The 15295-nt window shown below is 43.1% G+C and overlaps 1 protein-coding gene across 1 annotated transcript; it reads right to left on the bottom strand.

The window, feature by feature from the left end:
* Positions 1–14500: 14500 nt before the first annotated feature.
* Positions 14501–14938, bottom strand: LOC121434114 (60S ribosomal protein L26-like). Its single transcript, XM_041632926.1, has one exon. The coding sequence runs from the start codon at positions 14936–14938 to the stop codon at positions 14501–14503; it is 438 nt and encodes a 145-aa protein (XP_041488860.1).
* Between the last annotated feature and the right edge of the window lie 357 nt (positions 14939–15295).

The following is a 15295-nucleotide window of genomic DNA, read 5'->3' as shown; positions in this document are numbered from 1 at the left end:
ACATTTCAAAATATTATTTTTAAATGGAAAAATTTAGAAAAATAAGAATTAGAGGATCTGGGGCTGGAGAGATGGCTCAGAGGCTAAGAGCACTGGCTGTTCTTGCAGAGGACCCACGTTCCATTTCCAGTACCCACATGGAGGCTCACAACCATTTGTAACTCAAGTTCCAGAGGCTATAACACCTTTTGGTCTCAATGGGCACCTGTCATGCATGTGGTTCTTAAACATACATTGAAACTAAACATTCATATGCATAAAATAAAGAATTAGAGAAGGTGACTTGATAAAAATCAAGACTTGCCTCATGATACACTAGAGATGTGGTAGGCTCTTGTATAATGACAAAGCAGGCATTCTTGGCTACACTCTTGGCCGGTGTCTTTTTTATTTATGATTATTATATTAAAGTCAGCCAAGGTAAATGCAATGTAGACATGAGAAGCAGTAACCTGATCAAGAATGAGATAGCAGGGTTGCTGACAAAGCAGAAGCCATTGAGAATGAGACTGAACTCTCTGGAGAGTTCTGACTGGGAGAAACATTCCCAGGACAAGTGCCTCTCCTCGATTCCTACTGCCCTATGTGGATACTTGCTTTCTGGGCAAAGAAAGGTGTATTTTGCTGTAGAAATCTTCAGCAGCTCTTCATCATTCAAGCTAGCCTGAAAGCTAGAGGAGAATTCACCATCATGTACTGTCAACAATAAGGAAAAAGGTTATCAGACAACTTAGCAACACTGACTTATGGTCAAGTTTGAAGCAGACTGATGTGTGGTTTCACTCAAAGATAAAATTTAATAAGAGTTTTCACTCAACTACTTCGATTTGACCCCTTTCGTGGAGACACGGAAAACTAATGAAGTTGGAAATGCTGGTAGCCAGAAAATATTAATTGGCCCTGTAGTGATGGTGTTTGCTTAGATGTAATGCTGGCTACCAACTTTTGACGTTTAGCCTCATCCTAAATATATCAGCATGGGAGGCTTCACAGTGATTAATGCAGAAGAGTGATACCAAACTCAGCAATAGGAAAATGTATGCCCAGTTTACACATGGAAAGCAAAAGGATTCAGAGTCAGAGAAAGGGACAAGGTGCCTGTATCTTCAACTCCTAAAACAGATCTTTCAGCTATATTGTTAGATACCTTTTTGTCAATGGGACAAAATATCTGACAGAAGCTATTTGAAAAGAAGTATTCCTTTTGACACATAGTTTTAGTTCAAGCTTAACTGGCTTGACTACTGTGGGCCACAGGCAAGGCAGAACATTATAAAAGTTAGCTTGTAGTGGAGGAAGCTGGTCACAGAGCAGCAGAGGAGAATCAGAGATTGGCTATGGGGCTAAGACAGACCCTGGAAAGGTACGCCTCAATGATCTACTTCCTTATGTGGGTGCTACCTGATCAAGCATTCAGTACAAATGCATGAAGATGCTAATCACTTGCTGATGTCTGAGTCTATATCATCAGGTCACTCCACAGCAGGATCACCAGCTGGGGACCAGGCCTCAGGCTCAAAAGCGCGTGCCTTGCAGGCCTCATGATCTGGTCTGAGTTTGAACCCCCAGAACCAGAACCCACAAAATGGTCTAAGGAAAGAACCACTTCCACAAAACTGTGATCTGAATCTACATGCACATTACAGCGTGCACAAATAGTCCACCCACCCACGTACACACACACCATGCACTCCTACCTTCAACAACAACAATAACTTCAATAGGAGACAAAATCATTAAAAACTGGTGTTGAAGACTTGAAACCCAGGGAGTTTTCTATGGATTAGTGCTGGGATCACAATTGATTTGTTTCTTTGTATTTGACTCAAAGTCATGAGATAAGTAATTGGTGGTTAAGAATCAAGGAAAATCACTTGCTATGAATGAGCAGCGTAGACAGGGTGCTTCTAGAAAGACACAGAAAACACCACTTTCGGACAAATTGTCTAAGAGACAAAATTAGTCATTGAGTTTAGCAGCAGATAAGATAATTTTCCACAAGTGACTTCTGAGGTTCATGAAAACCCTTTGGCCACAAGTTCTTTTCGAGAGCGGCTTTGTTCTTCACATGTTCCTTCTCATTTCACATTACAAGAAAACTCAACTATGTGAAGATAGTGCCAGAGGGCCTCCTGGGAATGCTGGACTCCATATGAAGTGCGTGGCTCTCCAACTCGCCTGGTCAACTCTAGGAACTGATGAGCAGTGTTTCTTAAAAGTCTTTGTTGATCAGTTAGAATGGTTTTCTCTGTGTCTATCTTCTTGTATGTCTATAAGACTTTTCTTCCAGAGATCAAAGTGACTTGGGTAGGGGGGAAAAGGGTCATTTTTAAAACTAAGACTGAAGTAGAAAGGTAAACACTGTGGATCACATTTTGAAAATGGACAGACAGCTCTAAGAGTTAAATAGCCAGGCTGTGCCAACGGGAGGGGACCAAGAATCTTGTCGTCTAGCTGGTTTTATCATCTCCGAGCATTTTAAAGGCATTAACAGTAGGACACAGCACGGACATGATAGAAACAAAGAGCACACGGGCAGATGTTACATGTGAACTGATTCCTATGTATTTCATGAGCTCCATCAACACAGAGAAGAATCAGCTTACAAGAGATGAAAAGCAAGGGGAAGGGTTCCAGGTGGAATTTGAGTAAGGAAAGCACAAATCATCAGAAAACGCCAGGGGAGTTTTCCTGTTTGCTGAGCATTTTCCCTTCTAAGGATTCTGGGCATTTCGAAAAGTTTCAAGGGAAAACAACAAAACCCAAATAAATGCTGGATTTTTCCTCTGAGGGATAATGTTTATTGTAAACAGGGCTGTGGAGGAAGGAAGAACTAGATGAACTGAGAAGGGCCTAGGATGTGCTCACATGAAAGCAAGCATGGGGCCCCTGTCAGAATGATCTCAGCACTGGTACTGTCTCTCCCAGAGAAACAAGTGCCTCTGGAGAGGGTGGCCCTTCCTGCCAGGTTGGGAGGAGAAAGCCAAGCCTGGGAACTCCCCAGGAGTGGTGTGCTTTGGTTACACTTCCTACCAGCAAGCAGACAGGAAGCATGGGCTGACAAAGAGACAAGCAGGGGCCAAGGCTAAAGCAGACAGTGCTGCTGAGCTTCTGCCTTTGAAAGAACGGAAACTATGTGCGAATTACTTTACTATTCAGCTGAAAGCTTCGGGTGACTTTACATTAAAGGAATCTGGTCAGCCACATCCCTGGGCTCTCTGCTTCCCACCCACCTTCTCCAATCCTGCTCTTCTCTTCTGTTTAAATTTTACAAGCCCTGTGACAAGCAACGGAAATTCCCTAACTATAAATTAAGCATTGTGTGCTCTCAAGATATTCTTGTTGGCACTCAACCAGTAGCTTGGTATTAAAGTCTGTCAGACGGTTCCTAGGGACTAAGTTCACATGTGTGCGCAGTATGTGTGTACACTCTGCCCATATTCATTTCCTTCCTAATCTATGTACAGACTCTCCACCATGTCCTCCATCATACATGTACACATCCCTATTTTGTGGCCCAGGGCCCCAGGCCTTCCATCCTGAATCTCTGCAGAAATAGAAATGATCACAGATGTCTCAGGACAGGCTGGAAAATGGCACATGATCCTTAAGAGAGAATAATTGAGCTCACATCCTGCTTATCTGACTCAATGGATCTGGGCTAGTGGGTCTTTCCATGACCATCAGTCCACAGGAGACTGTTCACCAACCGGGCCACCCACCATATGTGTTCCCACCAATGTAGGCAAAGAAGGTTGGCAATGGAGGGATATTCCAACACTGTCAACTGGGAAGTACAGTTCGTGACCTCCATGGATATCTCACCAGCTGAGGCCACTCACAGCCTTGCTCCCACCTGAACGGAAAAAGTGCAGCTCCATTGAGCTCCTTAATAAGAGCTACTAGTACATCTGTGAGCATCTTCACTGGTCCCAGGAATGTACAATGACTTGAAGGAAGAGCAAACCTGCAAGGGTGCGTGAAGATGTCTTGGAATTTATCCTAAGGGTCTCATTCTGTCACCCAGGCTGGCCTAGACCTCCCTACACAGCCCAGGCTTATATCCAATTTATTGTGACCCTTCTCAAACTCCCTAAAGGTTAGAATTATGGGTGTGAGCCACCAAACCTAACCATCAGGCCTGTACTAATTGATTTACTCATTGCTGTGACAAAACATAGAAAACCAGGCACCTAATAGAAAGGAGGATTTATTTAAATTCATAGTCTGATGACACAGTCCATGTTGGCAGGAATAGTGGCAGGAGCTTGAGGCATCTGGCCACACGACACCCGTAGACAGGAATCAGAGAAAGGAACGTTAGCGTTCAGCTCGCTTTCTCTTGCTTATTCAGACTATGGAGTGGTATAGCTAATTTCAGGTGAATCTTCCCTTCTCTATTAAATATGTTTGAACGGAGCCTCATACTCATATTCTTAAATTGTTTCCCATGGTAATTCAAAATTCCAAGTTGACAGCGGAGAGTAGCCATTACAGATCCTGCATTACACACACACACACACACCTCTGCTGTAGAGGCTGACAATCTGCCCAATGGTTATCTTCCCTACTTAACACTCAGAGGTAACTGGACAGGTGCAGGAAATCTCATTCTGCTATCTAAAAGAATGATAACAGCCAAGGGTAGTGACATAAAGCTGCAGTTTCAGCTGTGGTGGGCTGATGTTGAGGCAGGAGGATTAAGAGTTGGCAGTTAACCTGAGTATATAGCATGACCCTACCTCAAAAAGAAGAAAAAGAAGGGAGAGAAATAATAATGAATGAACAATATCACCTAAGCTTTCTGGACAAGCACCGAAGCTTTCTGGACAAGTCTCTTGTTTGCTACGGCATGACGAAGGGTGCTCATTCTCACTAAATTTGTTAGGACATAGAAAAGAATGCATTACTTGCCATTTAAAGGGGACCAAGACAATTTTCAGCAATCGCCTATCCCTTATAGTGAATGGCAATTTTCTCCCAGTAGGCACTCAGGGTACAGAGTATTATTTTAACATGAATAAATCTCTCCAGCTATTACATACGGAATAGAGAAAGGATGTCCTTGTAAATCTCTCTTCTGCAAGAAACAGTTGGAAAAAACATGTTATCTTAGAAAGAAGCCGAGGGTCAGATGGGAGAGGAGGCAGAAAGGGAGCCTGTTTTCTCTAGCGCAGAGCTACTTTTCCTAACATTCCTTCACTGGTCATTAACCCTGCCCTACACCCTGAACTTACAAATGGAGAGGAGTAAAGGGAATTCATTGGAAGGAGACTTGGGAGGCTTTTAGTAATGTTAGATATGGCTTACTGTTTACTAGATACACAGAGAGACTTAAATAAAAAATTCATGCCAACAGTATTTGCAGAAGAGAGCAGCTGTTCTTATTTATTCCACCAGACAGGACTGAGTGCTATTATCCAAGCTCACTGAGCTACTCTGGCAACAACTGCACTTGTTGGAATCCTTTTAGATATCGCAGAGAAGAGTGTTAAAGAGAGTTTAGCCTAAGAAACCTAAGTTCTATCCAAAAGCTGTCAAGCCTGACCAAAATACATATATATCACCATATTGCAGATCCTAAATTGCTTTCCCCTTCTCTTGGTGCCTGAAGCTCTGTCCTCCACATCTGCCTAAATCTCTGCCCCCAATGGCCGCCTGCATCTCTGCCTCCAATGGCTGCCTTCATCTTTTCCTTGCAATGGCTGCCTGAATCTTTGCCCTCAGTGACTGCCTGCATCTCTGTCTTCAATGACTGACTCCATCCCGAGGAACAGACTAGAGGAGGGTGATAGCAGCCTGGCAGTTTGCAGGTCCTGATACTCAGATGAGAACAGAGCCTCCAAGAAAGCCTTTGTCTACAGTCATTTCATGTGGAAGGTTTGGCAACTGTGTTCATTTCTATTTTCTAATTAATATTGATGAGAGACATTGAACTATAAGGAAGCAGTGCTCGGGGAAAACGGCATCTACTTATTGAAAGGGATTAATGCATGAGGAGTAGCTCCAGAGATAACCAATGCTAATGAGTGTTTTCTAAGCATTGGGTTCTAAGCCAATGGATTAAACATCTCATTTAAACCTACAAACCACTATGGTGAGTGAGTGCAGAGATTTCCTTCCAAAAGATTTACAGTACGGAAAACAGAAACAGGGACTTCACAATAGGAAAACCTGACCGTAGGACTTCAACCAGCTGATTCCGGTCAACATCAAGACTATTGTGTCAAGGTAACAGTATAAGGATGAGCATGAGGTCTATAAAATGCTCCTTCTAATAGGAACACAGAGACTGACATCACACACACAAGACCTACGTGAGCTCAAGTCAAGACAAAAAAAAAAAAAATCCTAGCACACAGGAAAGGAAGGAGGCGCTAAGTTCCACCTCTAACCAAAATGCCATTTTCTTCAGTGGAATGACAATGGGTATATAAACTCCACTTTAGGGCAGGACCCACGCTCAGGGCGAATAGCCAGTACAAAACAGCCTTCATGGTTTTGTTTGTTTTTTAGAGAGATGGAGAGAGAGTACATGATGTTGGGTGGGTTGGGTTGTGGGGGAGGTCTGGGAGAAACTGGGGGAGGAGAAAGAATAAGATCAAAGTATATTGTATGAAATTTTTAAAGAATATGTAAAAACATTATTTTAAACAAAGAAAGAAAATGGCGCTGGCCTCTGTACTCATACTTGGGAATTTTACAACCCAGCCTAATCATGAGGAGAATATCAGACAAATTCACAATAAAAAAACCTCTGTGAAATAGCCGCTGGGATCTCCTCAGAACCATCAAGTTCATTCCAAACAGGGAAGGGAGAAATCTTCAAGTATAAGCCTCAATTGAGAATAACTACCGTGAACTACTAGGGAGGCGATCCTGAAAGCTGAAAAAAGACACCCTGTGTAAAGTAGGAAAATCCAAATAAAGTATACCATTAGTTAATGGGAACACGTAACTATAGGTTCCTGAGTTTGACAGGCATATCTAGGAAGGGAAACCTGGTGAACAGTGTATGGGTACCACCTCCTACTCTACAAATTAATCTAGAAATCCTTCTGAGGTTGATTCCTCTATCAACATTCTACAGACAAATAAAAAAAAATAACTAACTTCTTAAAGCAATAAGCCAGATGCAGAACTTGGGCCACATTACAGAACCACGGAACAAGCTGTGAGAAAATTCCTTACTAAGATTTTTGGTTTTGTTTTAATAAAAACTATTTATGTGAGATGTATGAAGCTGAAGGAAGTGACCTATTTTGCACCTCATAACGATAGCTACTTTAGGGAGGCTTTTAAGGGAGAGCTATAACATTACTCTCTAAATATTTTATCTTTACTTCCATTACAAATTTCAATACCTAAGAACAGCTACTATTAAAAAAAAAAAAAGTAACACAGCACAAGCTTGAAAGGATGTGGCAGAGGAGGGAGCCCTCACCCACTGCTGATGAGAATAGAAATCAGCCGGGCTGCAACAGAAATCAGTCTGGAGGTCCTTCAAGCTTAAAGACACTACCCTAAAAAGAGAAGCACTCAACGACACAGCGCTGCACCTTCCTGGCTACGTGAACACCACAGAGACACATCCAGGGCACATGAATATCTATCACAACTGTCGTCAGAAGAACAGTCATTGGAGCAGCCTAGATTCTATCAACAGATAGATGAATAAATGATGAAAATGTTTCTATACACAGTTGAGCTTTATTTATACAGAAAAATGTAATGGAATTTTTTCATTTGTAGAAAAATATAAATGGCACTGGAGAATTTTACATTAGGTAAAATAAGACATATTCAGAAAAGCAAATATTACATTTTTCTCTTCATATATGGTATCTAAACTTAAAAAAAAGACTTGAAAGTAGAAGGGGTGCTACTTAGGAAAAGGAAAGGGGTCACTGGGAGGGAGAGGGATGGAAAAAGGGAAATAGGTATGAGAAGGATGAAAATATATAATATACATGCATGAAAATTTCAAAATGAGATCTACTCCTTTAAAATTACTGTGCACAGCCGGGCGGTGGTGGCGCACATGCCTTTAATCCCAGCACTCGGGAGACAGAGGCAGGCGGATCTCTGGGAGTTCAAGGCCAGCCTGGTCTACTAGAGCTAGTTCCAGGACAGACACCAAAGCTACAGAGAAACCCTGTCTTGAAAAACCAAAAAAAAAAAAATACTATGCACATAAATATGAAGTAAAACTAAAGAAAATCTGAAATATGGAAAAATGAAATACTACCTCATCTGCCAGGTGGAGGAAGTAGGAAGATCAGCAGTTCAAGGTCATTCTCAGTTATATGATGAGTTCAAGGCTGGCCCTCTATCTGTCCTGAAACATGTATTTATAGACTGTACACACATGCATGTGCACACACCGAGGCCCACATACTCACATGTTCTCTTCTGATACACAAACCTGGCCCACTATGTAACAGAGGAGTGGGTTTGAAGTTAGCAGCCCTTCGGGAGGCAATGACCACACCAACGTATGGAAAATTAGGAGTCAGACCTCTGGAGGTCCCGAGATGTCTAAGACCAGCTGTGGCTGCTGCAGAACCCTAACATGCCAAGTGCCCGCTACAGCATACATTCTTACAGAGCTATCTACTGAGCCAGTTTCCCACCGTGGGAAGCAGCCTCTCTGGGGAAACTCCAGCCTCCTCCCCGGAAGGCTCAAGTCGTCCAAGATATATTCTGTGTTTCCTTGGCACTTGCCAAAATCAGACAGTAGGATTCGACAAATCGCTGTAAATACTGTACTTAATACATTGTTCCCCGTGAGACTATAGGGTGGAAGTGGCCCAGCCAGTTAGAAAGCGGGCTGCTTCTGTGTGTGATTAGATTAGCCCGCCCAAAGACACATTGTTCTCCAGCCTGTTCTGCTCACAAGCTTTTTTTTTTTGGATTTGAAGGGCGAGCGGTTGCTTGAATTAGTGATTTTACCACTTCTGCCACATCTCAAGAACAGTGGTCTTTCCTCCCTGTTTATATCTCAGATTGTCCCAAAGCCATTACTTAATGGCACCATATCTGTGTTCACAGGAGAGGGGATAGGAAAAGGCCAAAGTGACAACCAATTTTCCCATGAAGTCACAGCAGAGCTGCAGGAGAGGGAGATGGGCTCATTCTCCTGGTTCCCTGGACGACGGAAACAGAACCCAATCCAGCATCTAGTCTCCGCCCTTCACCAATGAGAAAGAGAGAAGCCAAGTTCTAGCAGCTGCACTCATCACAGAGAGAGAGAGAGAGAGAGAAATGGGGGGGGGGGGTAAGAGGAGGGAAAGGGAGGGGAGGGAGAACTTGGCAAACTTGAACTGACCCAGAGCAAATGCTTCTTTTCAAGAATTTTTGCTATTTTTATAACTGAACTCAAGGAAAAAAAATCTTCATTTTAGAGCCCTGGGTGATCCAGGCTGGAATTTTAGACTTTCTCATGCAGCCCAGGAGGCTGTTATGTTAAGAAGTCATTAAGAAGGTTCATTTCCAATACCATTTAGGGAACACAGGGTTTGGACATCAGAAGTGTGTCCTGTGGGTAGAAGTCAGAGAAGCACTTACATTGCTGCACGACCATCCCCACGTCAGCCTTATCCCTCCTGTCCTACAGTGAAACAATCAGAACCCCAGGGTCCTATTTACATCCAGTCTCACCCTTCCAGATGGGCGGACACCGTACTCACCACACGAATCTCGAGCCTCCAGTGCTTGCAGGGACTGCCCGAAGGACACCTGTTGGACATTAGATTGAGATTGAGTTTCAAAGCCCAAAGCCCACAACATAAGGCAAGGTCAGCTTTTCAAAGCTCTTGCAGATCAACTTTTAAGTATTCTTGAAAGTTTTCATTAACAGTGTCGGGTCTACCCAATGGTTTCCATATTTGCTTTTAGCTTTCCAGACAACTGAGTTGTCAACTACCAACATCACAGATAAAGTTGAACCATGGGAGACAGGGTAGAGAGGATAAAACGTTCCCACAAAAAGATAAAACAAAATGGTAGTGTCAAACCTTCATTTCTGAAGACCTGTATTTTTTTCCCCTCAGCATTGTTAGCCCTTGTGATAAAGCTACACTGATGGGGAAAGGAGTCATTAATTCACACAGAAAGTGCATATTTGATGGGAACCTCAGCAGTACCCAGCATCAGCAGGCATGCAGACATCTGCTGAATTGATCAATCAACAGCCAATGGCATCTTCCCTGAAGCAATTAGGAGGAGGAAGAGGAGGAGGAGGAGGAGGAGGAGGAGGAGGAGGAGGAGGAGGAGGAGAGAAGGAGGAGGAGGAGGAGGAGGAGAGAAGGAGGAGGAGGAGGAGGAGGAGGAGAGAAGGAGGAGGAGGAGGAGGAGGAGGAGGAGAGAAGGAGGAGGAGAAGGAGGAGGAGAAGGAGGAGGAGGGAGAAAGGAGAAAGGGTGGGGGGTTCTTTCTCAAGTATTGGTGATATTCCTAGGTAACACTTAAGGGCTATACTAATAATGGACTAATCCCATATTGGTGCTTTTCTGTATTTAGTACACAGGTACTGAATGATTACTCTGCCATCATTAAGAACATATAGGGAAAAGAAAGTCAGATCCACCTTGGAATAGCAACTTAAAGGCTTATATACAGTCTCCCACATAGTCCCTAATACCTGCACATACACAGCTTCACGCCACACCTGATGTTCTGCGTGCAGGAAAACACAACGCAGCTGACAAGATGGATCATTGGTTAAGGCCCTTGTGGTCAAACCTGACAACCGAGTTCAATACCTGGGACCCTCACACAGAGGAAGAAAACTAATTCCCATAAGTGGTTCTCTGGTCTCCAGTTAAGAAGTCCAAGTATGTATAGTTTGTATAATCATACACACACAATAAATGCACAAATGAACAAGTGTAAAAAAAAACAAAACGAATCATTTAAAACCTATACCAGGTTAATGTTGCATTTGATCTTTCATTATACATTATTGCTAAAACATGTGTGATCATCCTGGTACTTCTCAGACATTTCTAACAAAAAAAAAATCAGAAATAAATAACTTTCTGATAAAGCAATTTTGTAGCAATCTCTTGCATGTGGTACCACAGTCTTGGGATGAATATGCCCTCAAGATGAGTGGCAGGGATTATGCCGAAGCATATACGGTAGCTTCTGATTTTATGTATTAGAAAATTATCTCCAGATAATGTATATTTCATCAACAGTGTTTCTTCCTACACAAATAGCGACCCTGAGTTTGTTCTTTATTCCACAACTTAGCCAGTTTGATAATTCAAAGGCTGACTGTAGTCCTATTTTAATATAAATCACATGCAGAATATTACAAAGCAGCAGCTTAAAGCAGGTACCATGACCAGTAGCATGCGCAGTTGCTGTGGGAACTAAAATCTTTGCAAAAGGCACAGCATGCATTGAGGTTGACATTTCCAGCTATTATTTTTATTAGGATGACACCTGAATCAGACAGGCCACACTGTCACCTGGATCAGACCAGACCACCATCATCTGAATCAGACCAGGCCATTTTCACGTGGATCAGACCAGGCCACTGTCACCTGGATCAGACCAGGCCACTGTCAGCTGTCACCTGGATCAGACCAGGCCACTGTCAGCTGTCACCTGGATCAGACAGGCCACTGTCACATAGATCAGACAGGCCACTGTTACCTGGATGTGTTTGTGCCATCCTTTTTTTTTTTTTTTTTTTTTTGGATTTTCGAGACAGGGTTTCTCCGTAGCTTTTTGGTTCCTGTCCTGGAACTAGCTCTTGTAGACCAGGCTGGTCTCGAACTCACAGAGATCCGCCTGCCTCTGCCTCCCGAGCGCTGGGATTTAAGGCGTGCACCACCACCGCCCGGCTGCGCCATCCTTTTTGCAAACACATTCATTGTGTCAATGTTTTAGATATTCCTATTCTCCCTTATTCTATAGCCTGTAGAAGTTTGTCTTTAAGACAGGTTTGTGGTTACATATATGTATGCATACACACCTGTGCATTTGTCATATATAATCTACACATAGGCATATATATGAATCTGCATACACAGGTGTATATATGTGTATTCATATGTATTAAAACACTTGGTATATATTAATGCTTAGGTATGCATGCAGTTTTGGGGTTTGTTTCTTCTTGTTTTGTCATAGGGAGGAATGAATTCAAAGTCTCGGGGAAATTTGGCAAGTGCACTACCACCAAGCAGTACTCCGAGCCCCCCCCCCTTTTTTTTTTCATTTTGAATCAGGGTCACGGACAGTTATTTAGATGTTTGAGATGGCCTCAAATGTGTGGTCCTACTGCCTCAGGCTCCCAAGTATAAACACAAAGACTTTTAAGCCTTCTGTTTCCCCCATTTGTCTCAGTGAATCAGCTAATGTATTTTCTTATTTACAGATTTAAAGGGGTCGTTCCAAAAAACACTCTCGCAGCAGGTACCACAGGAAACTAAAATAATATTTCCTTCAAAATCCTGCTCCATAAACCTAAAAGAAAGCAGAAAGGGCAGAGGAGGCTATTTCAAGAGTATGGGACCGACTCTTTGCGTCCCAGAAGAACAGCAGACTCAGTGGGGCGCTGCAGGGTGCAGCAGCCACAGCCCACACAGCGTCGTCATCATAACTGCCATTTGTGGGCACGGTGCCGGGGCATGCCTCGATCCTGTGTGCCTGCCTCAGTCCCACACCTGCTTCAACGGTGTGAGCTCAGCCTGTGGGTTTCCCTTGATTGATGTTGGTATAACTGCTTTGCGCTCTGCGGGTGAAGGGAAGTGGGCTCTGCTCAAAGCAGTTGGTGGTGCCTCATACTTCCACTCGGTGTCACGTGGAGAAGAGTCAGAGAGAGCTGCCTGCCGGCCCTCCCCGCTCTTGCTGAAGGACTGGGGAACGCTGGACCTTAAAATAAAACCCAACACACAGGCTTTGAAAACCAGGAAACAAGAAGCCAGCGAAGGAAGCATCTGTCGCTTTCACTCTGAAACAACCCGGTCATGAGACACATACAAACACACAAACACACATGTGTACACACTACTACCACCAGTGAACAGGCCCCCCCTGATTTCACCATTTCCAGTCTTGCCTGGGGGCTGTTTTTATCCTTCCTTGACTAAACTATTTTTACCAAACTATAGATATGTTTATGGAATTATTCTAAACCAGAGAGAGAGGAAGTGTCTATGGGAGCACACAATATGGCTTTTACAAACAGTAAAGCCAGGCAGCAGTGACCTGCTTTTTTTTTTTTTTTTTTTTTTTTTTTTTAGATCAGCAGCAGGGTTAGTCACGAATCACTTTTACCCTTTATATGCAGTTTCTCCCACTGGTCTTGCAGTCTGGCCACTTTGCTTTCTACTCGAGAGTATTTCTCTGACTATTCACCTTCAAAAGGATGGGAATAAAATACAGCACCGGCATCTTTTACCATTTTGCAACAAGAGAATACATTAAACAGAAACATCCACATCTAAAGGAAGCTCATCCTTTCACAAACTAAAAGCACAGCATCAGAAAGGGCTGGTTGGAAGCACTGGTTGCCCTTCCAATAGACCAGGGCTCAGTCCCAGGCACCTACATGGCAGAAAACAACTGTCTCTAACTCCAGTCCCAGGGGATCCCATGGCATCTTCTAGCCTCTGCAGGCATTACATACATGACACATACACATAAATATTCAAGCAAACATGCATAATCATAAAAGTAAATAAAATCTCAAAAAAATACAAAGTAGCAGGAAACATACCCCTCCTTCTTTCCCCGACCATCTCCAGGGCATCCTGTAGCCAGGTTGGATTTGAACTTCCTACATAGGCAAGAATTCCCTTGAGCTTCTGATCCTGTTGGCCCTGATACTGATGTGCTGGGTGTTCAAGCATACACCATCATGCCTGCTTTATAACATGCTGGGATTGAACCAAGGACCTTGGGCATAGTAAGCCAGCACTCTACCTAGTGAGTTACAATCCTAGCCCAAGCATCTCTTAATCGTGTATATAGTCCCAGGAAGTCTATGTCACCACCTCATGTAGTGTTCACATGGCTCTTAGAAGATTCTGACAGATGACAAGTCAGATATTACAGAAAATGTGCCAGTTGAATACAATGTAGACAATGTCCTGTGAAATTTAAAAAGGCTTTTGAGCATAGAGAGAATACATCTTCCATGCAGTTTTATAAGATGAACAAAAACTGACTGTAACTCCTACTGCTAAGGAAACAGTAATTTGGGGCTCTCATTTCTATAACTTCCATACATGAAGGTTAGGAGTACCTTTAAGTCTGTAATTACCATCAACCAATTTTAAGGGTAACCAGGATGTCAGAGGTTAGGCAGGAGGGAATTGGATTTTGAGGAGTTTAGATCCCAAATTAACAAAGCTCTGACTTCGTTTAATAATAATAAGAATAATAAGCATACTTAATATGAATGAAACTACAAGATTTTTTTCTCCTTGTCTTTTTTTTTTTTTACTCAAGCAGTCTTTTTAATGAAAACTGTATGAGACGTCCCTACTCCTGCATCTTCTCAATCGTTTCTTCCTTGTATTTGCCCTTCTCCTTTCCTACTCGTCGAGACTTGGCTTTCCTTTCCAGGATCTTCTTTCGGTCTTTGTCCAGCTTTAGCCTGGTGATCACCACCTTGCTGGGGTGGATGCCCACGTGGACAGTTGTGCCATTAGCCTTTTCCCGCTGCACCCGTTCAATGTAGATGACATATTTCTTCCTGTACACTTGGACCACTTTGCCAATCTGCTGGCCTTTGTAGTGTCCCCGGACAACCTGAACTTCGTCATCCTTTCGAATGGGCATTGAGCGAACATTGTACTTCTGTCTCAGCTCTTTGGAAAGTGGGGAAGACATGATCTTCCTCTGAATGTGAGAAGGCGCATTGAAATGCCATTTGCGGTTCTTGCTCCGGTCAGAAGTCACAAAGGGATTGAACTTCATTTTGGCGGCTGCGATCCTCTCCTCGTCTTAAGACATCTGTTTTTACTGGATAGACCGAAACAGAAATGTTCCAATATGCACAAGTGTCAAGCCATTGTCTTAGGCAATATATGTGCTCACAAATGCTACATAGTCAGTGGAACAATAAAGGATTGGCATCCGATTAGGAATGTGGATCAATGGCATAGCGCTTGCTCAGAATATACTAGTGAGGAACCATGGGCATTGCTCAGTAATATAGTGTATGCCTATTACCTGCTCAGCAGTAGAGGATCTGCCTGTCTGAATCCATTAGTTGGGGGTTTAGGGGAAGTGTCTCAACTGTGGAGTGCCCGCCTATTACCCACCAGTGAGATG

Source organism: Microtus oregoni, unplaced genomic scaffold, assembly GCF_018167655.1.
Source record: "Microtus oregoni isolate MIOR12 unplaced genomic scaffold, Mior012 000042F_ref0000377, whole genome shotgun sequence".
Lineage (NCBI taxonomy): Eukaryota > Metazoa > Chordata > Mammalia > Rodentia > Cricetidae > Microtus > Microtus oregoni.
The sequence above is the reverse complement of the archived record's forward strand: the minus strand, read 5'-3'. Positions and strand labels throughout refer to the sequence as shown.